At 48.6% G+C, this 25,827-nt stretch overlaps 1 protein-coding gene across 1 annotated transcript; it reads right to left on the bottom strand.

Annotated features, from left to right (window-relative positions):
- Positions 1-2,297: 2,297 nt before the first annotated feature.
- On the bottom strand, positions 2,298-21,523 carry AK3 (adenylate kinase 3). Its single transcript, XM_081177022.1, has 5 exons — positions 21,345-21,523; positions 14,475-14,594; positions 13,352-13,524; positions 3,944-4,062; positions 2,298-2,725 (listed from the first exon to the last, which is right to left on the bottom strand). The coding sequence occupies exons 1-5, from the start codon at positions 21,496-21,498 to the stop codon at positions 2,602-2,604; spliced, it is 690 nt and encodes a 229-aa protein (XP_081033148.1). The 5' UTR covers positions 21,499-21,523; the 3' UTR covers positions 2,298-2,601.
- Between the last annotated feature and the right edge of the window lie 4,304 nt (positions 21,524-25,827).

The following is a 25,827-nucleotide window of genomic DNA, read 5'->3' on the forward strand; positions in this document are numbered from 1 at the left end:
AGCAATTTACCTGACCGAGGAAAATCTAAACGTCTTCAAACCAGCAAGGGTCCATCAGTTTTGGTTGGGGGGGGGCTGCTGACTCTCTGCAGCTGCTTCCTTGTCTAGTGCTGGCCCTGGGGGCCTGCCCTCCACAGCTGACAGCATTCCCCTGGTATGTGGGGTGTGCATCAGTTCAACAAAAGGCCATTCTGAAAGGCAACAGATTCTGCCTCCCTGCTATTTGGAAAGTTAGGGCTCCTTTGCCCTTCCTTACTCATCCCTCCGCGAACATATTTTTTGGGGGTGGAAAGTTCAAAGTACAGGACAATGAAACAGCGAGTCTGATGGTGTGATGCAAGTAGGAGGATTGCAGCAATGCGGGCTGCTGAAGCAAGCTGCGTGTGTGCATGCAACACACACAAGACAACAGCAACACAAGCAAACTGTCCTGGTGTTGCAGCAGGATTTGCTGTGTAAACAAAACAGAAGACATTCTAATCTGGACCAATTCTCAATTTAAAGGAGCGTACAAATGCTGAACTCAGGCACTACAAGACAGTGTGTCAGAGATATAATAGTAATATAAAAATAATGATTTTACTATTTATACTCTGCCCACCTGATGGTCGCATTACAAGGTGATGCAGCAATACCGCTAAGTACCGCTAATACCTATAGAAGGTTTTTATAATGATAAAAGTATTTAGAATCAGAGAAGCAAAGTCCAGTCCTGACTTCTGAGTAAGAAGTTGTAAGAATTACTTTTCCCCCTGGACCACTGAACACCTTGGACTGATAAGGCCAGTTGCAACCACACCTGGCTGCAGGTAGCTTGGCCATAATGACCCACCCTCTGGCAACATCTTTAGACAGCAGCACCTCGTACAGTGGTACCTCAGGTTACAAACACCTCGGGTTACAAACATTTCGGGTTACAGACTCTGTTAACCCGGAAGTAGTGCCTCGGGTTAAGAACTTTACCTCAGGATGAGAACAGAAATTGCGCGCTGGCAGCAACGGGAGACCCCATTAGCTAAAATGGTACTTCAGGATAAGAACGGACCTCTGGAATGAATTAAGTTCGTAACCAGAGGTACCACTGTACATGGAAACTGCAGCAACTTCAAAACAGGGATGCAAGAATATTAACTGGAGCTGAGCATTATTTGACCGTGCCGGCTCTTCTGCGGTCGCTCTGGCTCTTGATTCATTTCGGGACTCAATTTAAAAGTGCTGGATTTAATAATAATAATAATAATAATAATAATAATAATAATAATAATAATATCTTTATTGTCATTGCCCCCTTCGGGGACAACGAAATTACTTGACTGCTCCATAAAAACACTAATTAAACAATACAGTATAATACAGCAAGGGAGATTAGATGACTTTCAAAGTCCGGGCTTCCCATTCAGGGCCGAGATCGCTCTGGAGAAGAAGCTGTTCTTAAGACGGCCCGTTCTTGTCTTCATCGTCCTGTATCTCTGTCCCGACGGCAAGAGCTCGAAGAGACAGTGACCAGGATGCGATGGATCTTTTACTATGTCCAGTGCCTTCCTATGGCACCTTGTGGCATAAATCTGCTCTAAGGTGGAGAGTGGGCAGCCAACAATGCTTTCTGCTGCCTTAACAACCCTGCACAACCCCATCCTGTCCTGGATAGTACAGCTTCCATACCACACACATAAGCCATAAGTGAGCACGCTCTCAATGGCACAGTGATAGAAGGCAAGCAGCAGTTTCTGCGGAAGATGGTTTTTCCTTAGTATTCTCAAAAAGTACAGTCTCTGCTGTGCCTATAAAGCTCTGAGAGGCCCAGGCAAGCCTCTCTGCAGTATTTTGGTCATGAGAGGAAGACCTTTCTATTCACCTATGCTTCTTAATTGGGTTATTAAAACTAATCTTTGGCATAGGGTGGTTTCAGTACAAGGTGTCAACTGTTTGTGCTGTATCCGTTAGGAGGAAAGGGTTTTTTGCCATTTTTATTCCTTATTGACTTTAATTAGGGCCTATGGTATTTTTACTATCTTCTTCGTAAGCAACCCAGGGAATAGTTACTGCTGTGTGGCCATACAAAACTTAAAACAAATAAAAATATAGATGGCTTGTACTGAAATTCCCAAAGGACATCGAGAGGATTACTCTTTCCCAAAAGCCACATAACCCCTCACTATGTTAAGAGTCCAAAACAGACATCCTTAATGTTTTTACTGAAATCACATGCGTGTTCACATTGGGTAAAACGGCATCCTCCATGTTTCATTTCAGATCAGGACCCTCCTTTTGACAAACCGTGAGATTCTTCGGCTGTATTTTGTTAAAAAATCAATTTAATATTAAATTATTTTACAAAATGCAGGTCCATCTAAATACAAAATTAGCGCTTTTAAAATCAACATACCAGAGGACAAAAAAAATTAAAACACTAGAGTTACAAATGTGGACATTTCTTGAGATTTCAAGTCGGCTATTTGTCATTGTGGGCACATTCAATTTGCAACAACAACAATAACCACCAGGTCTCCATGATTCTACTGTTGATTAGAAAATATATTTCTGGAATCTTAACCAAAGGCCACCAGCCTCTATCCCATCAGTACAGTAATGGATCTTCCTTCATCTGTTGGTGGATGCTTCCTTCTGGCTCATATCAGGCAGCTTGGTTTGAAGGAAACAATGAATGTTGGGCCATATCTTGTTAGTCTCTGTTCCCGAGAAAGATTCCAACACGCCTTTCCGGCTACAGAAGAGACAAGAGATACGTTAGTCATGTTTGCCCAGTGTTATAAGTATTCTAAGGTTTCAAATATAGTATAAATATTCATAAATGCACACGTATCTAAATATATAAACCATGTATAGGACAGGAGAGCAACCCTGAAGCCAATTTGACTCTCCCAATGACATCAAATATTCCTCTGCAGTAAGGGAAGCAAATGGAGAAAGCCTTCCCATTGTCTTTTTCGCTTACAAATCCTGTCTTAAGGGCGTCTTTGTGTGCCTGTGACCTGGATTCAGGAACTAAAGTTTTAACCATCACAAAAGAATGGCCAGGCTGCCCAGGTAATGCAATCTGCGACCATTATCAGGTCTCCTGACAGACAGGATTTCTGCTGTAGACTGCCTCCTATGATGTATGTATGATTGATCATTTTGGGTTGGTCTTTGGCTAAGGGGGCTGGGCAATGTCAAAAGTCTTTAAAGGTTCCTGCACACTTTTGTTCAGGGTCTCTCCCTCCTTGGACGGAGGGAACTCTGTTGCAACAGAAAAATAAATATCTGCCTTGCTTGTCAGTGGATTCAGCCTCCATCCATTTTTCTCTGACCGATCATGGACTTAGGGGACTCAGAGTCCCATGGGGAGCTGGGCTGCAAAAGCCAAACCCCAATTTTTACATCACCAGTGACAGTTCTTCTTTTAAGTCTCAGAGGTCTTGAAGGACCTCTTCAAGGACTCCCTTGCCGAAAGACTTCCTCCCCTATCCAATCTAGGATCTGAAGAGGAAGAAACAAACTAAGGAGATCAGGATTCTGTGACTTGTAGAAATCAGCATGCGTTTCTTTGAAATCCTGCTCAGGAAGCCACTGACTCAGCGGCTAGGAGCATCATTACCTGACACTGGAGGGGCCTATCAGGAGTGAACATGGACCACAGGTACCAAACGGTGTGGGAAACAGAGAGAGGGAGAGAAGATGCTTAATGAAATACAGTCATACCTCCGGTTGCAAACGTGATCTGTGTGGGAGGCACGTTCGCAACCCGCAGCGTTCGTAGCCTGAAGCGCTGCGTCGGCACTTCTGTACATGCACGTGATGTTATTTTGCGCTTCTGTGCATGCGTGAGCACCGAAACCCAGAAGTTACCCATTCCGGTACTTCCAGGTTCCACGCGGTCCACAACCCGAAAACAGCCAACCCGCAGCGTTCGGAACCTGAGGTATGACTGTAAGGAGCTTACCGATAATACTCCAGGACAGGTTTGGTTTCAGTTTCGTAAGATTTCAGCCTCTTCATAACTGTTTCCGGTTTGTCATCCTCTCGTTGGACAAGAGGCTCTCCGGTAATATCATCACAACCCTGGTTATGGGAAAGGAGAAGTCTCAGGCACAATGCTGTTTCACTCTAGACACACCTGCACACAATTACGCCATGTTACGCAGTAATGGCTTCCCCCAAAGTTAATAATAATGATGTATTATTTATACCCCGCCCATCTGGCTGGGTTTCCCCAGCCACTCTAGGCGGCTTCCAACAAAATATTAAAATATCAGTCATTAAAAACTTCCCTAAACAGGCCTGCCTTCAGATGTCTTCTAAAAGTCAGATAGTTGCTTATTTCCTTGACATCTGATGGGAGGGCGTTCCACAGGGAGGGGGCCACTACAGAGAAGGCCCTCTGCCTGGTTCCCTGTAACCACACTTATCGCAGGGAGGGAACCGCCAGAAGGCCCTCGGCGCTGGACCTCAGTGTCCGGGCTGAACAATGGGGGTGGAGACGCTCCTTCAGGTATACTGGGCCGAGGCCATTTAGGGAAAGAATGCTGGGAACTGTAGTTTGCCTAAGGGAGCTGAAAGCTCTTAGGAGACCTCTGTTCCCCTCACAGGGCTATAATTTCAAGAGTTCCTAGGAAGAGAGATGGATTGTTAAGCCACTCTGGGAATTGTATCTCTGTGAGGGGAACAGGGGATCTCTAAAAACTCTCAGCACCCATAACAAACTCCAGTTCCCAGGATCTTTGGAGAAGGCATGACTATTAAAGTGGCATGTTGTGGATGTGGTCTCTGACTTTATCTACTGTGAAAGGGATTGATTCTGCTCACCTGGTGAACTTTGTTTTGATGGCTCTAAAGAAATTATAACGGGACATATTAAATTCTATTTCCAAACCAGGTAGACTAAACTTCAAAAACTGCTCTCATAAAACTGGTGCTGTTGCTCAAGTAAAGCCAGATTTTATTGTATTTAGCTATAGGCCATTACAATAAAACTATGGTCCCACCTACATAGAGCAAGGAGATTGCTGAATGCAAGAAACAGTACCACATTAAAACATGCAATCACCTGAACAATAAAACTTTTGTCTGATTCCCCCCCCCCGTCTCTGTAGCTTAAGTGTCACCCTGTGTGTGATGTTTGTATACACATCTTGCCCCTTCTTGTATGTGGCAAAGTTAAGAGTTAAAGGAGGGACTGGGTTTTAATCCAGTAAGGTAAAGGTAAAGGGACCCCTGACCATTAGGTCCAGTCATGGCTGACTCTGGGGTTGCAGTGCTCACCTCGCTTTATTGGCCGAGGGAGCCGGCGTACAGCTTCCGGGTCATGTGGCCAGCATGACTAAGCAGCTTCTGGCGAACCAGAGCAGCGCACAGAAATGCCGTTTACCTTCCCGCCGGAGCGGTACCTATTTATCTACTTGCACTTTGATGTGCTTTTGAACTGTTAGGTTGGCAGGAGCTGGGACCAAGCAATGGGAGCTCACCCCGTCACAGGGATTCGAACCGCCAACCTTCTGATCAGCAAGTCCTAGGCTCTGTGGTTTAACCCACAGCGCTACCCGCGTCCCATTATCATTGCACAAATACCTCTGGAATGACCTGTTTTGTTTTGCTTTGCTTTTTTAGAAAATGTAAAAGCCACCTGTCAGGGGTTCAGGAGCAGAGGCAAGGGCAAGGGAGGAAACAGAGAGCGAGGGGGAGGAGGCAGAAGAAAAGATGAGTGATGACGACGACCCGAGATCTCCGAGTCTTTCCAGTGAATCAGAAGATTCACAGAAAGGAGCACCAGTGGTCAGGGCAAGGGGGGAGCCTAGGGGGACACCCCAGGAAGATAGAGCCAAAGGGGACTCAGAGGAGAGCAGTTGGAAATCGGGACCAGCGTCACAGCCAGAGAGCAGGGAAGAGGAGGAGCGCCAGAGATCAAGCGCTGGCAGCTCGCAACAGGGGGGAGGGCACGAGTCAGGAGTGGCCACACCTCCATCGGGGAGCGAAGAAACGGTCAGACGGAAAGTGGAAGGTTGGGCGCGCGCGCCAAGTTCAAATGCACAGGAAAGTGACGCAGTAGGCAGCCAGGAAAGGGAGCCAGGTCCTAAAGCCCGGCGCAAGGAGACAGGGAGTTCCGGGGGGTCGGCGTCAGAAGAATCCCGGAAGGAAGAGACCCCGGGGGGCAGAGGGACCCAGAGGAGAGCAGTCAGGCGGAAAAGGTGGAGCAGGGCTAGGATATTAAGTTGGTGCACAAGGGGCGGAGACTCAGACGGAGCTTCGCCGATCTAGCCATTAGACGTAGAGTTGCACGCAGCAGCTTGGGAATGGAAACTGTAACTCAATAAAGACTTTTACTTAATGACCGCTGGCTAGCGTGATCCTCTGTGAGCTAGGATCTTGAAGCAGCTCTGACAGTAAGCTCCGTCTCCAAAATTGTGGGCATCTACAGCCTCGAGGAGAGGAGAGAAGCAGGTGCCTACTAGCTAGCTCACGAACGGCAGACAACATGACGGCTGAGCAGCAGATAGAGGAACTCAGAAAAGCAGTGTCACAACTGAATGCCGAGGCTCTCGCATCCAGGAAGAGAGAGGAGGAGGCAGCTGCCGCCTGCAGGGATCTCCAGGTCAGGTTGGACATGCTTACGAAGCACGGGCAACTGACACCCAGACAGGAGGGAATTGGGTTGGCGAGACGAACAGGCGGTCTGGTCTCTCACTTCGATGGGAACCTGCAGCAGTACCCCAACTTTAGAGCAGATGTAATGTGCGCACTGGAACTGCTGAAAAAAGACTTTAGAGATGAGCAAGAGAAAGTGGGGTTCATCATGTCCCATTTGCATGGGGAAGCTAAAGCATGGCTGCGCAATTTGTGGAGGGATAAGGATCCGGCGCTCCAAAATGCGGATGCCTTTATTAAAGCAATGGATGGGTGTTTCTTATCAAGCATTGACGTGGATCTTGCTCGGCAGCAGATACATGGACTGAAACAAGGGAGGGCCAGCGTAAGGCAGTATCATGCCCGCTTTTTCGCTTTGGTCAGTGCTCTGGAATGGGACAGGGATTCGGCTCCTGTAAGAGACCTGTTTTGGGAGGGATTGCACGGCTCTGTTAAAGATGAAATTGCGAGGGGGGAGAGACCCCGGACCACGCAGGAGATCGTTCAGAGGGCGCTAGCCGTGGGGGTGCGGCTGGAAGAACGTCCGTGGAGCAGGGACGAGGGGCGTGGAGGGCGCGAACCAGCCAGGGGCTCCTCCTTCCTTCCCAGAGAAGCAGCGCGTGCGCAATCCACGCCTCCGCCAGGAGGAGGAGTGGAACCTATGGAGGTTGGAAGTGCAAGGGCTCAATCAGCAGCCAGAGCCCTAGCACCGACAACAGTGAAAGCGAAGCCTCCTAGAGGGAACAGGAAGTGTTACATCTGCGAGGATCCAGGGCATATGGCGAAAGAGTGTCCCCGGAGGCTCCACAAGCACACTGCAGCCTCAGCAATGGTAACTGCAGCAACGCAACAAGGAGGACCACAGCAGGGAAACGACGATGTCTGGCTGGAGGAAGAGGCAATGGGGCCCAGCCAGACGTGTCAGTGAAGAAGTCCCCGGAGATTTCACAGCCCATGGACCCCCTCCCGCCCAAACCAGTAGTGAGGCTCACCGCATCGCTCCAGCTGCCCAATGGAATCACCATGGACGTGCCGCTCACCATTGACTCGGGAAGCAATGCGGACTTTATAGGGCAAGACTTTGTAGACCGGCACGCTATACAGTTGCTGCCGGCCACGCTGCCCCTGCAGGTGGTCACGGTGGATGGCAGGGAGCTGCTAGGGGGGCAAGTGGTGAAGCAGACGCCACCAATGGTGATGCGCCTTGGGAATCACAAGGAAATCATCAGCTTCAACGTCACTCAACTATCGGACACGCCCATTGTATTGGGCATGAGTTGGCTGGACAAGTACAGCCCAACGCTGGCTTGGTACCAGAGGCAGCTGACCTTCGGCTCTTCCTTTTGTGCTGAACACTGCATCGTCCCCCGGCAGGAAGGAGAGGAAGAGGAGACACAGCTGCTGCTAGGCACGCTGCAAGCGATTCCCCACAAGTACGCAGAATTTTTGGAGGTTTTCTGCAAGAAGGAGGCAGACAGGCTACCCCCCCACAGACCATATGACTGCAAAATTGACCTGCTGCCGGGGGCGGCGCTGCCTAAAGGGAAGCTGTATTCCATGTCTGAGGACGAACTGCAGGAACTCAAAGAGTTCATAGATCATAATTTGGTTTCATCCGGGAGTCCAAGGCAGCGGGGGGCAGTCCTGTATTCTTTGTTAAGAAGCGGGACACGCCCCAAAAAAGACTTGTGGTGGACTATCGCATCTTAAACAGTGTGACCAAGCCATCGGACTTCCCCATGCCCCGAATCGACGACCTCCTCGCAAAGGTACGGAAGGGCAGCGTGTTCACCAAGTTAGACCTGCGAGGGGCGTACAACCTCATTCGCATGCGGGAAGGGGATGAGTGGAAGACAGCCATGTTCACGCCGCTGGGCACCTACGAATATAGAGTTATGCCTTTTGGATTGCAAAATGGCTCCCACGTTTTTCAAGCGTTCATGCATCACGTGTTGGCGGGGCTCCTCTACAAGACGTGCGTCTGTTTCTTAGATGACATCCTGATCTTTTCGGAATCGCAGCAGGAGCATGACAGACACGTCAAAGAAGTGCTAAGCAGGCTACAGCAGCATAGGCTCTACGCCAAGCTGGAGAAGTGCCAATTCGACGTGACGGAGGTGGATTTTCTGGGCTACAAGTTGTCTGACAAGGGGCTCGCCATGGACAGCGCCAAGGTTCGAGCGGTGTTGGACTGGAAGAGCCCACGCAACCGGAAGGAGGTCCAACGGTTTGTCGGCTTCGCGAACTTCTATCGCAAGTTTATCAAAGGCTTCGCTATGCAGACAGCGGCCATCACGGACACGCTTAGCTCCAAAAAAAAGAAGTTCATCTGGACAGAGCAGGCGGAGCAGTCCTTTCAGGCACTCAAGCGTCTCTTCGCGTCGGAAGAGCAGCTGCTGCATGTCGACCCCAGCAGGCCGATGAGGGTGGAGACAGACGCCTCGGACAGAGCCGTGGGAGCAGTCCTGCTGCAGAAAGACCCGCAGGGGGTTTGGCGGCCGGGAGCGTTTTACTCCAGGAAGCTCAGCAAGTCCGAACAGAACTACACCATCTGGGACAGGGAGTTGCTGGCCATTCATGCAGCATTCAAAGCATGGAGGCACTTCCTGATCGGCGCCAAGCACACGGTGCAGGTCTGCACGGACCACAAGAATCTGGAGCACTGGCGCACGGCACAGTTCCTGAACCAAAGGCAGATACGTTGGGCTGAGTTCTTTGCGAACTTTAACTTCCGAATAGAGTATGTCCCGGGGGACACCAACATCATGGCGGACGCTCTCTCTCGTAAGCCACAATATCTGGAGGACGCCAAGCCAGCGGCCGCCATGCACATCTTCGCACCAACAGTGTGGGCGTGCGCTGCGGCAACAGTGGACCTGGAGGCGGTGCGGCGAGCGTTGCAGGATGACTCCTTCGCGCAAGCGAAGATGGCAGAGGTGCACAGGGGCACGGCAGCGACCGACGAGTTCCAGCTGAGAGATGGATTGCTCATCCGTAAAGGAGCCATCTACGTGCCGGGAGACAAACTTCGCGCCAAGGTACTGCAGCAGCTGCACGACGCGCCCACTGCCGGGCACTTTGGCAAGGATAAGACGGTGGAATTAGTCGCCAGGGACTTCTGGTGGCCCGGAATGAGAGGGGAGGTCGCGGACTACGTGGCGAGGTGTGACACCTGCCAGAGGGCCAAGCCGGTGCACAAACCGCCGGCCGGACTGTTGGAACCGCTGCAAACTCCGGTCGAACCATGGGAGAGAGTGGCCCTGGACTTTGTCACGGATCTGCCCAGCTCGAGGGGCAAGACGGCCGTGCTGGTGGTGGTGGACTTGTTCTCCAAGATGGCACATTTCATTCCGTGTGCCAAGGTGGCCATGGCGGAGCAAACCGCCAAACTGTTCATAGACCACGTGTTCAAGGTTCACGGTCTGCCACGGTCTATTCTGTCCGACCGGGGGCGACAGTTCATCTCGAATTTCTGGCAGAAGCTGATGGGCTTCCTGTACGTCAAGATCAACCTGGCGTCGGCGAGACACCCGCAGACCAACAGGCAGGCGGAGCGGGTCAATGCCATCATGCAGCAGTACCTGAGATGTTATGCGAATCAACAGCCTGCGACGTGGGTGGATTACCTGCCGCTCGCCGAGTTTGCCTACAACAACACGAAGCACGTGTCCACGGGGGTCACGCCGTTCTTCGCTAACAACGGGAGGCACCCCAGAACCTTCCCGGGACTGGAAAGGATGGGGGAGGGGGAGCCGCAGACAGCAGATGCGTTCGCGTCGGAGTTGCAGGAGGTCCACGATCAGCTGCGGCGACACCTGGAGCTGGCCAAACATGCATACAAGGTGCAAGCGGACAAACACAGAAGGGTTGGTGAAGAGATCCATGTGGGAGACTGGGTCTGGTTAGCAGCCCACGCAGTGCCGGCCAGGTCGTTGGCCAAGAAGAAGCTGGGGCATAAGCAACTGGGGCCCTACCAAGTCGAAGAGCAGGTCAACCCGGTGGCTTTCAGGCTGGCGCTTCCGGAGGGTTCCAGAATGCATCCGGTGTTCCACAGATCGGTGCTCACCCCCTACAAGGCACCGCACAGGTTTCAGGAACCCGGAACGGCACCGAGTCCGCTCAGAGAAGGAACCGGGCACGCGGGAGTGGCACAGAAGGAACGCATCAACGAAGTCACGGAGATTTTGGACTCCAGATGGGGGGAAGAAGGGGTAGAATACCTTCTCGCCAAGGAGGGCACCCCGGCCAGTGCGAACAGCTGGGTGCCGGGCTACGCCTTGGACGAACCTCTGCTCAAAGACGAGTTTCATGCCCTCTTCCCACATAGACCAATGCCAGCAGAATTTTTCGACGACTGGCTTTTCACGCCAACGCTTTCTGCCAGCACGTTCCGGGGGTTCGACTCGGACGAGGACCCGATACGAGACGCCCGTTCCCCGGAGGGGTCACCCTCGGGATCTGCCTCAGAACCCTCGTATTGGTGGGACGATAGACCAGAGGAGCAGTGGCGCAGGAAGTGGCAGGAAGGTCCAGGACGAGCAACGCCGCCAGGAGGAAGTGAGGGAGAGACGGACATGGACGTTTTCGGGGACGACCCTGGTTTCGAGCACGGCGGCACAGAGATGGAAGCGGAGGTGACCGTCGTCGACGAGAGCAGGGAGGCAGAACCGGGAGACTTCAGATGGAGGCCCGCCACGGGAAGCGAACTGTATCCGACGTTCGTCCCTCTGACACAGCAGCACCCAGTTCCCGCACCGGAAGGAGGGGAGGGGGGAACGGGGGGCTTCGAGGGGGGGTGGATGTCAGGGGTTCAGGAGCAGAGGCAAGGGCAAGGGAGGAAACAGAGAGCGAGGGGGAGGAGGCAGAAGAAAAGATGAGTGATGACGACGACCCGAGATCTCCGAGTCTTTCCAGTGAATCAGAAGATTCACAGAAAGGAGCACCAGTGGTCAGGGCAAGGGGGGAGCCTAGGGGGACACCCCAGGAAGATAGAGCCAAAGGGGACTCAGAGGAGAGCAGTTGGAAATCGGGACCAGCGTCACAGCCAGAGAGCAGGGAAGAGGAGGAGCGCCAGAGATCAAGCGCTGGCAGCTCGCAACAGGGGGGAGGGCACGAGTCAGGAGTGGCCACACCTCCATCGGGGAGCGAAGAAACGGTCAGACGGAAAGTGGAAGGTTGGGCGCGCGCGCCAAGTTCAAATGCACAGGAAAGTGACGCAGTAGGCAGCCAGGAAAGGGAGCCAGGTCCTAAAGCCCGGCGCAAGGAGACAGGGAGTTCCGGGGGGTCGGCGTCAGAAGAATCCCGGAAGGAAGAGACCCCGGGGGGCAGAGGGACCCAGAGGAGAGCAGTCAGGCGGAAAAGGTGGAGCAGGGCTAGGATATTAAGTTGGTGCACAAGGGGCGGAGACTCAGACGGAGCTTCGCCGATCTAGCCATTAGACGTAGAGTTGCACGCAGCAGCTTGGGAATGGAAACTGTAACTCAATAAAGACTTTTACTTAATGACCGCTGGCTAGCGTGATCCTCTGTGAGCTAGGATCTTGAAGCAGCTCTGACACCACCAATCGCCTATTAAAAATACTTACAGTATCAAGTCTATTCATACCTGCACATTGGTCAAATGTTTGCCACTGTCAGCTTTGACAGGTATTTTTTGATGTGGGAGGGGCAGGATAGACAGTCTGAATTTTGTTCTCCACCTTCCACCATCAGGTGTCAGGTGCTCCCAGAGCATCTATCTCCTTTCCTTGATCAGGACATGTTATTTTACCATTAAGCAATATCCCAATAAGCACTGAGCTTCGGGGAACAAACATACATATAGTCGGTTTGTATTAACCAGTGGAACCCATGCAGGGCTGTACCAGCTCATCTGTTTTAGAGCAGACTGACAAAGGCACTTACTTACTTGCAGCATCAACGGTATTTAGTAATCAGCTAATTATCACTCTGTTTTCCCAAATAGTACCGATCACAAATATGCTGAGCGATTCTCCCACCTGCAGTTAATAACCCCTAGCAAGCAGAGACATCACCTTGCCAACAAAGGTCCGTATAGTTAAAACTATGGTTTTCCCAGTAGTGATGTATGGAAGTGAGAGCTGGACCATAAAGAAGGCTGATCGCCGAAGAATTGATGCTTTTGAATTATGGTGCTGGAGGAGACTCTTGAGAGTCCCATGGACTGCAAGAAGATCAAACCTATCCATTCTTAAGGAAATCAGCCCTGAGTGCTCACTGGAAGGACAGATCCTGAAGCTGAGACTCCAAGACTTTGGCCACCTCATGAGAAGAAAAGACTCCTTGGAAAAGACCCTGATGGTGGGAAAGATGGAGGACGCAAGGAGAAGGGGACGAAAGAGGACGAGAAGGTTGGATAGTGTTCTTGAAGCTACGAACATGAGTTTGACCAAACTGCGGGAGGCAGTGGAAGACAGGAGTGCCTGGCGTGCTCTGGTGCATGGGGTCACAAAGAGTTGGACATGACTAAACAACAACAAGCGGGAGCGCTATCAGTTTCAAGCATTCCCAGCTAGTAAGAATTGTTTTAGATCCACTGCTACTCATGGCACAATCATAACCATAAGGAACAGTAGAGATTATTAGTGCATTTGTCAATAAGATACAGGGTGACCCAAGCATTTAGTACATTGCTTGAATGGCACACAGACAAAAAAAGGTTGGGGGATATTTGTTCCTACAGTGCTGGACTAGAAGCAAACTTCACTCACAGGGACTTTGGGAGGGTTGAATTCAAGGTTATAGACCCTGCCACTGGCAGGATGGATCCAGCGGGCAGTCAGGCGTTGCTGGATCGTCTCAAAAGGCACATCCAAATCAATCACCGTATCTATTGGACACACTTTATCCAGAGCTTCGGCCTGTGGAACAGTCCTAGGGAAGCCTGTGACAAAGAAAAGAAACGTCCCTGTAGAAATCTCAGGTGCCTTTGTGAAATAGCTATGCAATCACTCCCACCCAAGTCTGAGAATTGTGGGGATGTTCAGGGAGGCAGGAGAGGATATATTGTTTATTAATATCCTTCCTAAATTGCGCTAGCAAGTTCCTTTACTTAGCAGAGTTTTACATTCCCTTTTTAAATGCACAGCAGAAAGCTGGTTGCAGGCTTGTGTAAGCCTCTCACTAATAGGTTCTTGGTAAGTTTCCTTATATCCCTCTTAAAAGAATAAACACGCCACATTCTTGCGTAAAGTATATAAAAGAAGTTTACTCACATCATCAGTTCACAGTTGGATCCCTGAAAGCAGACTTAGTTACAAAAGTATATACATGTGAGTCTATCCCATACGGGGATAATCCCAGTGTCCTCTGCTGGCTGAGAGACAACAGAGCATTTCTAGAAAAAAGCCGCTCCAACGACGGAGGAAGTCAAAGAGAGGGAGTATGGTGTGTGACTTGCCCTTTTCTTGCCTGGACAGGTAAGGTCACACCCACCTCTAGTCACATGCAAAAGGAAGTATGTCCTAGCCAGGATGAAACAGGAAGTTTTCAACTGGCTGGACCAAACATTCTCCCGTATGTCCACTCTAGGAAAACAAGGAATGTTGTACTTGACTGCTACTTATGTATCACATCCCACAAGAATCAGGAACATAGGAAGCTGCGGTCTACCGGCATCGGTTTAGGACGATATATCGATATATCACCTAGCACTACCAGGAGATCCAGAGACCTTCTGACTGCAAACCAGTGGTTTTACCACTGAGCCGCAGCCCTTATGTCTGCCCCAAATGTTCCAGAATTCCTCTCCACTTCATAGTTTCCATCCACGCAAGGATGGGCGGGAGAGCACTTTCCACAGCCCTGCCAGAGATGTTACTGTCCAGTTCTCACCATCCAACAACACACTGTTTCGCTCCAGGTTTTTCAGTTCACTGAGCATCAGCCGCGTGATAATGTCATCAGGAATCAGTCGGCCTTGATCAATATAGGACTTCGCAAGGATACCAACTTCTGTGGACGTAAACAAAACAAAAACAACAAAAAAGTCATCAGAAGACTACGTGGGACAACACAACTTGCCCAAAGTTCTTTCTGGATTTTCTGCTTTTCATTTGAAGCACTTGTAGAGAAATATCAGGGGAGAGAAGTCGCTTCTAGAGAGTGAGGCCTCTGCCAGAGAGCCGTGCATAGAGGAGGAGAAGAAGCACAAGCTCAACAAACCTCTTCCAAACATTATACACACTGTTTTCAAAACAATTAGTCCTAATTAATTCTTCATCTTTCCAGTCTCTTCCATGCCAGGCCTTGTTAAGTTAAAGTAGCATGGCTGATATTTTTAAAACCAAATTAAAGGAAAAGGTGACATGGGAGAAATTTTGAGGGAATTTTGAGACCAGGGAAAAGAGACGGCGGAAGAAGATTGGAAGAAATTTAAGAACTATCTTAAGAAACATTGTAAAATTAATGAATGTTAGATTGATGCGGCTTTAGACATTAAGTGGATTACAGCTGTAAGGATTAAGTTAAAAGAAAAGAAAGGTTAAAAATTGGATAAAACCAAGGGTGAGGATTTGCTGAATTAAAATTTGAAATTGGAATACAGAAAGGGGAGGTATGAGGAGGTCGAGAAGTAAGTTACAAGAAAATAAGGGTTTGAAATTATACTTGTTTCTTTTTTGTTTGTGTTTGTTTGTATTATTGTGTTTGTCTATATAATTTGTGAAACTTTAATAAATATCTTATTAAATAAAAAAAAAGAAATTTTGAGGGATATCTGCTCAGGTTTCCTCAACAAAATCTCCCATCTCCCAAACTCTTCAAGCCCACCATTGAGCTCGACAGTCTCAACACTTTCAACCTAGTTTCTGCAACTAGTGTTCTTCCTGTATTTGCTCAACAAGGCCACTTCCTCTGACTGGCTTCTCCCTCAGCGGGGTCCACTAGCTCTTCTTTTCCGTTGCCATTTTGTGTGTGTGTGTGTGTGTGTGTGTGTGTGTGTATTCTTACCTTTATTCTAAAAACATTAACTTAGCAAGTCCCACTGAGTTCAATGAGACAGACTTCCCAGCATGCAGGCTTAAGACTGCAGCCTTAGGAACACATCTGTATTCAATATTTTACTCCCTGCATCACCCGGCCAATGATCCATTAAAAAAAAACAAAAAATCTCTTGTCCCCCTTTTTCAGGAGCTGCCTCCAGCTGATTGTCTCTATTGCCTGCAATATCTTTTCCTCAGTTCCTCCTCTGACAACTTAAGGGTAAGAGCAGTGTTAGAAACTCAGGTATACAAGCCAGGCGCCAAAAGCCTCCTTAAGCCATGGTTACAGTCACCAAAACAGAATGCCTAGTTGCCGTTTTTGGGGCAGACGGTTTTTCAATACAACTTTTGGGTTCCTGAAATTCATTCTGATTGTGCAGATAAAATACAATGGATAGAATTCTACCGGATGTGTTAAGGTAAAGGTAAAGGGACCCTTGACCATTAGGTCCAGTCGTGGCCGACTCGGGGGTAGCGGCGCTCATCTCGCTTTACTGGCCGAGGGAGCTGGTGTACAGCTTTCGGGTCATGTGGCCAGCATGACTAAGCCGCTTCTGGCGAACCAGAGCAGTGCACGGAAATGCCGTTTACCTTCCCGCCGGAGTGGTACCTATTTATCTACTTGCACACTAGTGTGTAAAAACAGCCAAAATCCAAGGATCCCCAGGCATGCACCTTCAGATGGTGGAGTTGTCAGGCCTCCCAGGCATTTTCACTTGTCACAAGCGGCCCCATGGCAGAAAATTCTGAACGCTGTGTAAGAGTATAAACATCTCTTTCGCCTTCCTTTTCTCTCATTTCCCATAACCAAAACCTTTGCATTTTGACTGCAGTTGCAGTGCAATTCTACATGTGTCAGAAGAAAAATCTCACTGTTCTCAGTGGACTCCCTACACCTTTAAAACACATTCAAAGCACATTCTTTCCCTCAAAGAACTCTGGGCAGTGTAGTTTGTTAAGGGCTGCTGGGAATTATAACTCTGCGAGGGCTAAACTACAGTGTCCAAAATTCCTTGAGAGGAAAGAGTGCCTTAAGTTTGAGCACAGCTGTATTCCCAGGTGCATGTACATGGGATTGGGCCTGAATATTATCTTGCTTTACACCATTCCAGAGCAGCCACCATTAATCTCTACCCTTACATCTATGGTACCAACCAAGCAGCTCTATCCCCGCCCCCCGGTTCTTTGGCACAAGGCCTCAAGCGCTACATTTTAAAAGTCCACTTCTTCGGCAAACTGCGTGTCATATCTGCCTTGCCTTCCCCCTCCATCCATGGTGTGGGTTTAACTTTATCCCACGTCAGTTGTAAACTCCATGGGGAATTGCCTATAAAGTCACTGGGTGCACCGGGAAGGGATATCTGCATAGACAGGCATGCTGGCCTTCTGAGAGTCAATACAAGTGAATGTTTAACTTTCATGAACTTGCAAAGGGTAGCAATGTTTATTTGAACAGGGCTAGTTGCCTGCTATTCAGCACCACATGAGATTTTAACTAGCCAGAGCAGGGGGAAAGGGCGAGAGTTCGCATGCAGGATTAAGCCAAACCAAGGCTTGCTGCGAATGTGGTTGGTGTTATGTCTGAACCTGGGCTGGTGCTTTGTATCCTGCAAACAAGACCATGAGCAGTAAGCCAAGAGCAGTCCTCTTTGTTTGTTTGCAGCAACAAACATTGTTTGTTTGCAGGGAAATAAAAAAATTAAGGTCTTATATATATATAAAATGTTCATAAATGTACCAAGCAAACACATACATAAATATATAAATCACATGTCTGAAGCAGCACAGGAAAACAGCCATGAAGCCATTTTGGCTCCCAAACGGACCAAATGCTTTCTTCCAAAATCAAAGGAAAATGGAAAAGCCTCCCCATTGTCTTTTCCTTCACAAATCCTGTCTTAAGGGTATGTCTGTGTATGAATAGGGTGAGCCTGTGACCTGGCTCAGGAACTAAGTATTTATCATTACAAAAGACTGGCCAGGCTCCCCAGGGTATCCAATCAAGCAAGCATTAACAGGTCACCTGCCAAAAAAAGAGATAAACAACGACAGGAGATAAACAACGCACTCAGATTTCTGCTGTGGACCGCCTTTCTGTGATGTAGGTATGATGTGTCTGGGCGATGGTCTTGAGCTACACCCCTTCTGTGATGTCTGTATGGTGTTTCTGGGGGTGGTCTTGGACTCCAGGGCTGGCAATTTAAAATGTCTATATAAGGGCGGGCACACCCAGGTTCTGGGTCCTCCTCCTACTCCTGCGTGTGAAGGGGGCACCCTGTTGCAACAGCTCAATAAAGATCAGGCTTACCAGCTGCTTTGCTTCTGTAGCAGGAACCCCCCCACCCCAATCATTCTGTTTGTACAAACTTCACACACACTCACACTCACACACTACATACGCCACATTTCTGTTATAAACTCATAGAAAAATCAACCATACATCAGATTTGCACTGTTCCATTTTATATTACTCCATATGACAAGGACTATCAAAGGGGGGTGGCGGCTTGGTTCTGGTCAGCCATAATCCCTTCACCATCCCAGCACATCCACAGGAGCCCTGCCCAGCTGCTATGCCAACCCTGATGGTCCTAGACAGAAGACAATCAAGATTACAAAGAACTTGCATATGGGAGTGGATTCAGCATGGACTGAAACAAAGGACAATGATCAGATCTTCCCTCTGGGGGCAGGAAACTGCCAACTCCCCTTTGTCTCCTGGAAGTGACTCATGGGGAGGGGGAAAGCCAGGTGACAGGAGACTCAGGTTACCACCACAACTCCTCCCTCAACCCCCCCTTTCTGTAATGTATGCATGATGTCAACCCCTTCTGTAATGTATGCATGATGTCAACCCCTCCTTTCTGTAATGTATGCATGATGTTTCTGGGGGTGGGCTTGACCTGGAGGATGGGAATTTCAAAAGTTTTTATAAGGTCTTGCAGACCATCTTTCTGGGTCTTTCCTCTCTCTTGCAAGTGAGGGGAACACCCTGTTGCAACAGTTCAATAAAGGCCAAGCCTACAGGCTGCTGTTTTGCTCCAAGTTATCCTGGTTGGTGTCTTTGTTTTTGTCCAAGGGAGCCCTCGGATTTTTCCGGTAACACTTCTCAATATTCTCTGGTTGGCCTCTGTTCTTTTCTCCGACCAATAAAGAACCTACAAAGGACTCTAAAAGGGCTCTTGTTTTCCCCAAAAGGGAATAAGGGCAGATTTTCATTTATTACAGCAGCAAGACAAACCACAAGCTTGCTTTGGGATGCAACACAAAGCCAAACCATAGCTTAGCTCCTGGCAGCATGAGGAGACGGAAGGTGTAAATAGCTGAATACATAGGCGCCGACTCCATGGGGCTTGAGGGGGCTTGAGCCCCCTCAAAAAAAATTTTGGGGGGGCTCAGCCCCCCCAATAATCTCGGGCGGGCGCCCTTTCAGCAGAGCGCCGCCGCCGTCCCCCGCCTCCTCCTCACCTGCTCCTTCGCCAGCCAGCCAGCCGCGCGCCCTAATCGGAGGCACTGCCGGAAATCCCGCGAGAACAGGGGAATCCCGACTGGCCACACCTCCCAGCCAGCCAATCGGCTGGCTGGGGGGCGTGGCTTGCCCTATTTAGGACCGGAGCCACTTTATTTGCATATTCATGAGCTTATTTATTATTCATGAGCTTTCCCAGGCCCCCCCCCCAATATTTTTTCTAAGTCCGCGTCCCTGGCTGAATAAACCGTATTTCTTAAAGCACCACAGTCTCTGCCGTGTCTTCTATTCTCCAAAGGGACACAGACCCCGTGTGAGTAGCTGAGACCCCATGGACTCTTTTCCACCACTTGGCAGGCACCAGACTTTTGTAACTGTAGACACCAGCATGCTTCTTTGGCTCAGTGCTACATGCAAAGCAAGCCAACGAGTACCTTTAAGCGCAAATTACAAAGCGCTAATAGAGCCAGGATTGCCGTTTTTGTATCCAGCAGACACTCAAGGGTATGTAAGGGATAAGGCAGTAAAATCTGGGGCTTGTATACATCCACAATGCACCAAACTTTTTGTACTGTATACATCCACATTGCAAGACTGAAACAATTGCATTAATATTTATACTTTGCGAACAGTCACTTTTCTTCTCCGTTTTGTTAATTATTGTTTCTTTGTTGCATTATGAACATGTTTTGAATGGTTATAATAATAAAAAAAATGAGAAATAAAAATATATTTAAAGAAACAGTGCTGCTTCACCCTTAGTATAGAAAGGGAAAGTAACACAGAGTGGAATTCAAAAACCATCTCAGGGTTCATGCTGCACAGAAGCCTGGTCTTTCTAAAGTAGGTTATGAACTGTCTCAGCACCTCAGAAACACAGCAACTAGTTAACCAGTGTGCTTTCAAAATAGTTACTGGAGAGACAGGTTCAAGTCCTGAAATCTGACATCCTGGGGTTGGGGGTTTAAACTTCAGCACTATAATAACAGAAGACAGATATAGCAGCACTTAGGAGCCAGGAAAGATAAATGGAATCCCAGAATGAGCACACTTTTGAATGTCACACACTTAAAACAACCGGGACTGCTGTTTCCATGCTTTGCTAGCAAGCTTCTAAGAAGCTTTCAACCAGCTTCTGTTGGAAACTGAATGCTGGGTTAGATTTATATACTCTCTTTTTCTGCCACCTGGTCCTCAAAGCAGCTTACAACATAGAAGCAACTTTAAACAAATGAATTTTAAAAACAAAGATAATTACAAAGCTAGCAGTAGCTCTGCAGCAACGTTCCACTTCCATTTACACAATATATTTAACAAGAAGAACTCCTGCCTTGGCAGAACAAGCAGTACCATATTTTTCTGCGTATAAGATGCCCCCATGTGTAAGACAACCCCTATTTTTCCCCAAACAGGGCTGCCTTCAGATGTCTTCTAAAAATAAGATAGCTGCTTATTTCCTTGACATCTGATGGGAGGGCGTTCCACAGGGCGGGCACCACCACAGAGAAGGCTCTCTACCTGGTTCCCTGTAACCTCACTTCTCGCAATGAGGGAACCGCCAGAAGGCCCTCAACGCTGGATCTCTGTGTCCGGGCTGAACAATGCGGGGGGAGATGCTCCTTCAGGTATACAGGACCGAGGCCGTTTAGGGCTTTCAAGGCCAGCACCAACACTTTGAATTGTACAAGTGGAAGCTCTCAGTAAGGGCAAACGTCCCAACAACAACACTGAAAGGAAATCCTCCCCACCTGCCGAATTTCTGCCTGCCAGAAGGATGATAAACGCAGCCAAAAAAGAAAGAGGGGGAGGGGAGGGGAGAGAAAGCGACAAATTCTGCTTCTCTTCCTCGTGGAGTTTGCAAAGGCGCATCCCAGCAATATGCGGGGGGGGGGGCAAAAAGGCAGCGGGGGGAGGAGGAGTCTGTTTGCAAGCTACACATTTGACATTGGAGGAGCCTTCCTTGCTTTGGGGGAAACAACAACATTCACTCCTAATTTTGCAACGGCCCCTTGGACGCCCGAGGTCTGCAGTCCCGGGGGGAAGGCGCGGGGGGGGGGGTTTGAGGCTCACTCGGGCATGATTTGCACCAAGTGCCAGCTTGGCCCCGCGACCGTGGGTACCCAGGACCGTGGGAGCCTGAGCCGTGGGTGCCCTGCAGCGTGCACGGCCCCGTGCCATTCGTGGGGGATTTCGTGGGTGCTCGGGCACCCAGGGCCCCGGGCAGTTGGCACCTAGGATTTGCTCCTTCCCTACCGCTCTTGCGGTTCATGTTGTCGCGCAGGATGTCCCCGCTGGAGAGATGCTTGAGCGCGAAGTGCTGGACGATGCGCGCCGACACGGTGCCTTTGCCGGAGCCCGGCGGGCCCATGATCAAGGCGCGCAGCAGCAGCGCCCGCCGCGCCGCCATCGCCCAGCCAAGCGCGCTCCCCGAGGCTCCTCCGGCTGCCTAGCCAGCGACGCCTTTCCTCCCTCCGCCGGGGGGGCGGCTCTTCCCGCTGCTCCCGCCCCGGAGGCCGGCCTCGCCTGTCGGAAGAGGAGGGCTGCGGAGAGGGGCGCACTCCGCTACGTCGTGCCTCTCCTCTCGGCTGCAGTTGGCTTTCCGTTTGCCTGGAAAGAGCAAAAAATAATAATAATCACAACCGCACCAAAAAACCCTTTCTCTCTCTCTCTCTCTCTCTCTCTCTCTCTCTCTCTCTCTCTCTTGTGTGTGCCAGTCTCCCTCTCGCTCAGAGAAAGGGCTTACCAGAGATCGAAAAGAAGAACCGAAGAATCGTGGGTACCCCCGGGGTCATCTAGTCCAACCCCCGCAATGCGGGAATCTCCACGAGATCGTGCAAGGCCTCTGCTATTGCGTTCATGTCCTGCTCATGTCCTCTAGACATCGGGTTGGGCACTGTGAGAAAATGCACCACTAGCTAGGGCTTTGGCTTGAGCCAGTGGGGTCTTATATCTTTCTCTTAATCCTTTGGAAATGTGTGTTTTTAGGATCGCAAGGGATTAAGTTTCTCTTCTCTCTCTCTCTCCACCAACTGCAAGACGGGGGGCGGGGGGACTGAGGCAAAGATTCCCAAATTATAACTTGCCCATACATACATACCGTGGTATTACAGCACAACACTCGATAGACTGTTGACAATAGACTGCTCTGCCTCCTTTCTTTTAGCAAATGTTTTGTGACACTGAGGAAGAGGTAATTCTGTACTGATTTCTTTTGGATGTTGTATGTGATGCCAATAAAGATTTTACGATACGATACGATTTGCTGTCATTTTTCTTTTGTTTGATTGCTGCTAGTTTTCTTTCCACTTACTTATTTTAGCTTAGTGCTTCCCGACACCCCCTTTTGATGATATTATTATTATTATTATTATTATTATTATTATTATTATTATTATTATTGCCTTTGCAGAATGAGATCTCTAGATGCAAGAAGCTCAAAGCACTCATTTCTTCTGGCTGTCGTCCACAAACCAGTTCATGCAGAATGGAGTAGACCAGGAGTCAGCAAACTTTTTCAGCAGGGGGCCAGTCCACTGTCCCACAGATCTTGTGGGGGGCTGGACTATATGGGGGGGGGAGAGAACGAATTCCTAAGCCCCACAAATAACCCAGTAGTGCATTTTAAATAAAAGCACACATTCTGTTCATGTAAAAACACCAGGCAGGTCCCACAAATAACCCAGAGATGCATTTTAAATAAAAGGACACATTCTACTCATGTAAAAACACGCTGATTCCCGGACCATCCGCGGGCCAGATTTAGAAGGCGATTGGGCCAGATCCGGCCCCTGTGCCTTAGTTTGCCTACCCATGGAGTAGACCAATTAAAGCCAAAGGGAGAAAATGATTTGTGGGACGCAAGTTCTGCCATCTCATCTTGGGGTAGCCGGACAGCTTATGACTGTTAATGCAATGTTAGCTGCTGATTAGATTCGGAAATTGGCAGTATCCATTTCAGGTTTCTATTTTTGACAACGTTTCTGACCAGCAATGTAATGAAGTCATGCAACTTTGTGTCTCTCTCATCCATTGTAACCATTAGCTCATCCATTCTCCCTTTCATCAAAACAATTACCGTATTTTTCGCTCTATAACACGCACCAGACCATAACACGCACGTAGTTTTTAGAGGAGGAAAACAAGAAAAAAATATTCTAAACGAAATAGTGGATATATGATTTTTGTGGTTCATGCTGTGGCCACAGACATGTGATCTGACAGTGAGTTTGGAGTAGCCCAATGCAAAAATCCTGAGGATCCATGTGGATCCATGCTTTGTAACCACAGAGGAGGGAAGGAAAGGGAACCATGGATCCTCTGCTCACGACTGCAGCAGATCCCCCCCGCCACCCGCAGGCATTTGCTCCATAACACGCACAGATATTTCCCCTTACTTTCTAGGAGGAAAAAAGTGAGTGTTATGGTGCAAAAAATACGGTAGCTCCCAGCCTTCACCCGCCTCCCCAAACTCTCCAATATCCTCTCACCCCACTCTCTTTTTATGGTATAATTGTAAATTACCTCAAGACTCATGTAAAAGGCAGATATTTTATTTTAGGCAATTGTGTGTGTTTTTAAATTTGTGCATTGTGTGTGTGTGTAATTTTAAAAACACAAACAATTGCTTCTTCCAGACTGTTGCAATTTGGGGATGGAATTTGATCACATAACAACAGATTCGGGAGGAGCAACTAAAGTTGATCTGTTGCTCTTGCATGACAAACCCATTTCTACCCCAAAATTTGACTTTTTGTGATAAGGAAAATGATGGGAAATTGTTTCAAGCAAATGTTATCCCTGCACGTTCAAATGCAATATTGCATCACCTCCCGACAAACAAATCAGAATCAATGCTCAATAAATAGTCAACGGAGAGCAACTTCCCTGCAAACTTTTTGCAGACAAAATCTATGTGAGTGTTCAATAAACAGGTCTGCAAGTGCTATCAGAAGGAGTCCTGTGTCCTTCTGGGGTTTGACAATCTCTCTTCTTTCTTTCTCTGCACACTTTTAGCAGACAAGCCCTTTGGAGCAGAGCTGAGTGGATCTTTTGCTAAAGTGTGTGTTAGATGCCCATGTAATGGTTGACAGAGGTCTTTAACCTTTAGAAACTTCCCTGCAGGCAGAAACAATGGGCACGTCAAAGCTGTCCCTATTTTTGGGTGGGATTCAATCACTTCCCAGCAATATCGGGCCTCACAATTACAGTTGGTTGGGATGGGAAATCCCGCACAACGAATCTGCCCCCCCAAAATACTTCTTGGGATAAGGATATTGATGGGGCAATGCTCTAGAGAGAGTGGGATAACACTTGTTTTGACCCAAAGTTGTCTACCAATTAGGATGAACACTCAAGAAACAAGACTTCTGGAATAACTGCTTGCCAATGAAGCAATTCCCATCACTACAGATGAAGGTGATGGACTACATGGAATTGGCTGAAATGACTGGCAGAATCCGAGACCAGGGAGAAGAGTTGGTGGAAGAAGATTGGAAGAAATTTAAAGACTATTTACAGAAATATTGCAAAATTAATGAATGTTAGAATGATGTTGGATTGAAGTTAAGTGGTTTCTAGCTGTAATGGCATAAAAGAATATGAAAAAATTGGATTTTAACAGTTAAAATTTAATGCTATAATATATTAAGATTAAAGATCAGGATAAAATAAGGAGGGAAAGGAATTGCTGAACTAATAAATTGAACTGGAATACAAAAAAGGGAGGTATGAGGAGGTCCGGGAAACAAGCAAATGAAAGATAAGTGACAAAAAGATGGAATTGTTTTTAACTGTTTTTTATTTTGTATTTTGTATTTTTTCTTTTCCATTATGTAATATTGTGAAAACTTTAATAAATATTTATAAAAAGAAGAAGAAGAAGCAATTCCCATCACTACAATTACGTGCTAGGGGGGAAAAATCACTCCCTAAATTTCTGCATGCCATATGTCAAGGCGGGAGATGCAAGCATGTCAGGAAAAACTCACAAGGTGTCAGTGAAGTTGACTCTATTCAAAGAATCAAAGCAGCTCATGTTTAGTGAGCACAGCACTCTTCCCAGCAGATCTTGCTCCAATGAGGCAGTTGCGAGGACTGAAGGTCCCTTCCTTCCGGTAGCTCCCTAAGTCTCCTGCTCCCCCAGGTCCTTCCCAAGCCACCTGAAGCTTCTCTGCCTTGTCTCTCTTTGCTCTGCCCTCTTCATACCTCTGCAGGTTCTAGGAGACCAGGGTTGGGAGGCAATGGTCACAGCAGGAGGGGGACTCCCTGGCTTCTTTAACTGCCAGCCTCATCTCTACCGCTCTACCCCTCTTCTCCAACTTCCACTTCTCCCTCTGATTCTGGACTTCTCTCTACCAGAGTCTCTTCCTGCTCATGAAAGCCTGTTACCTCTTCAGCTTCTGAAACTGTAGGAATGATCGCTGGGTTGTGGAGCACACTCCCGCCCGCGGGCAGCCTCAGCTCTCTGCACGCATGACCTTGGGGTGCAGAGCACACTCCCCCTCACAGATAAAGCCACAGCTGTCTGAACATCTTGCCCTCTGTCTAACCTTTTGTGGTCTCAGTAGTCTGCCGTGTCCTGTCTGTGACTTTTGTCTCTGAGACCTTTGTCTCCTTCGTCATACATTGTGCAAGGGGAAAATGACGCGGTGGAAACAGGTGCCAAAATAACTTTGTCCCACCCCACGATCTTGGGACTAGAAGATGTGTAAAGGTCACAGCCCAAAATGTATCTGCC

Source organism: Podarcis bocagei (genome assembly GCF_964188305.1).
Source record: "Podarcis bocagei genome assembly, chromosome: 17".
Classification (NCBI taxonomy): domain Eukaryota; kingdom Metazoa; phylum Chordata; class Lepidosauria; order Squamata; family Lacertidae; genus Podarcis; species Podarcis bocagei.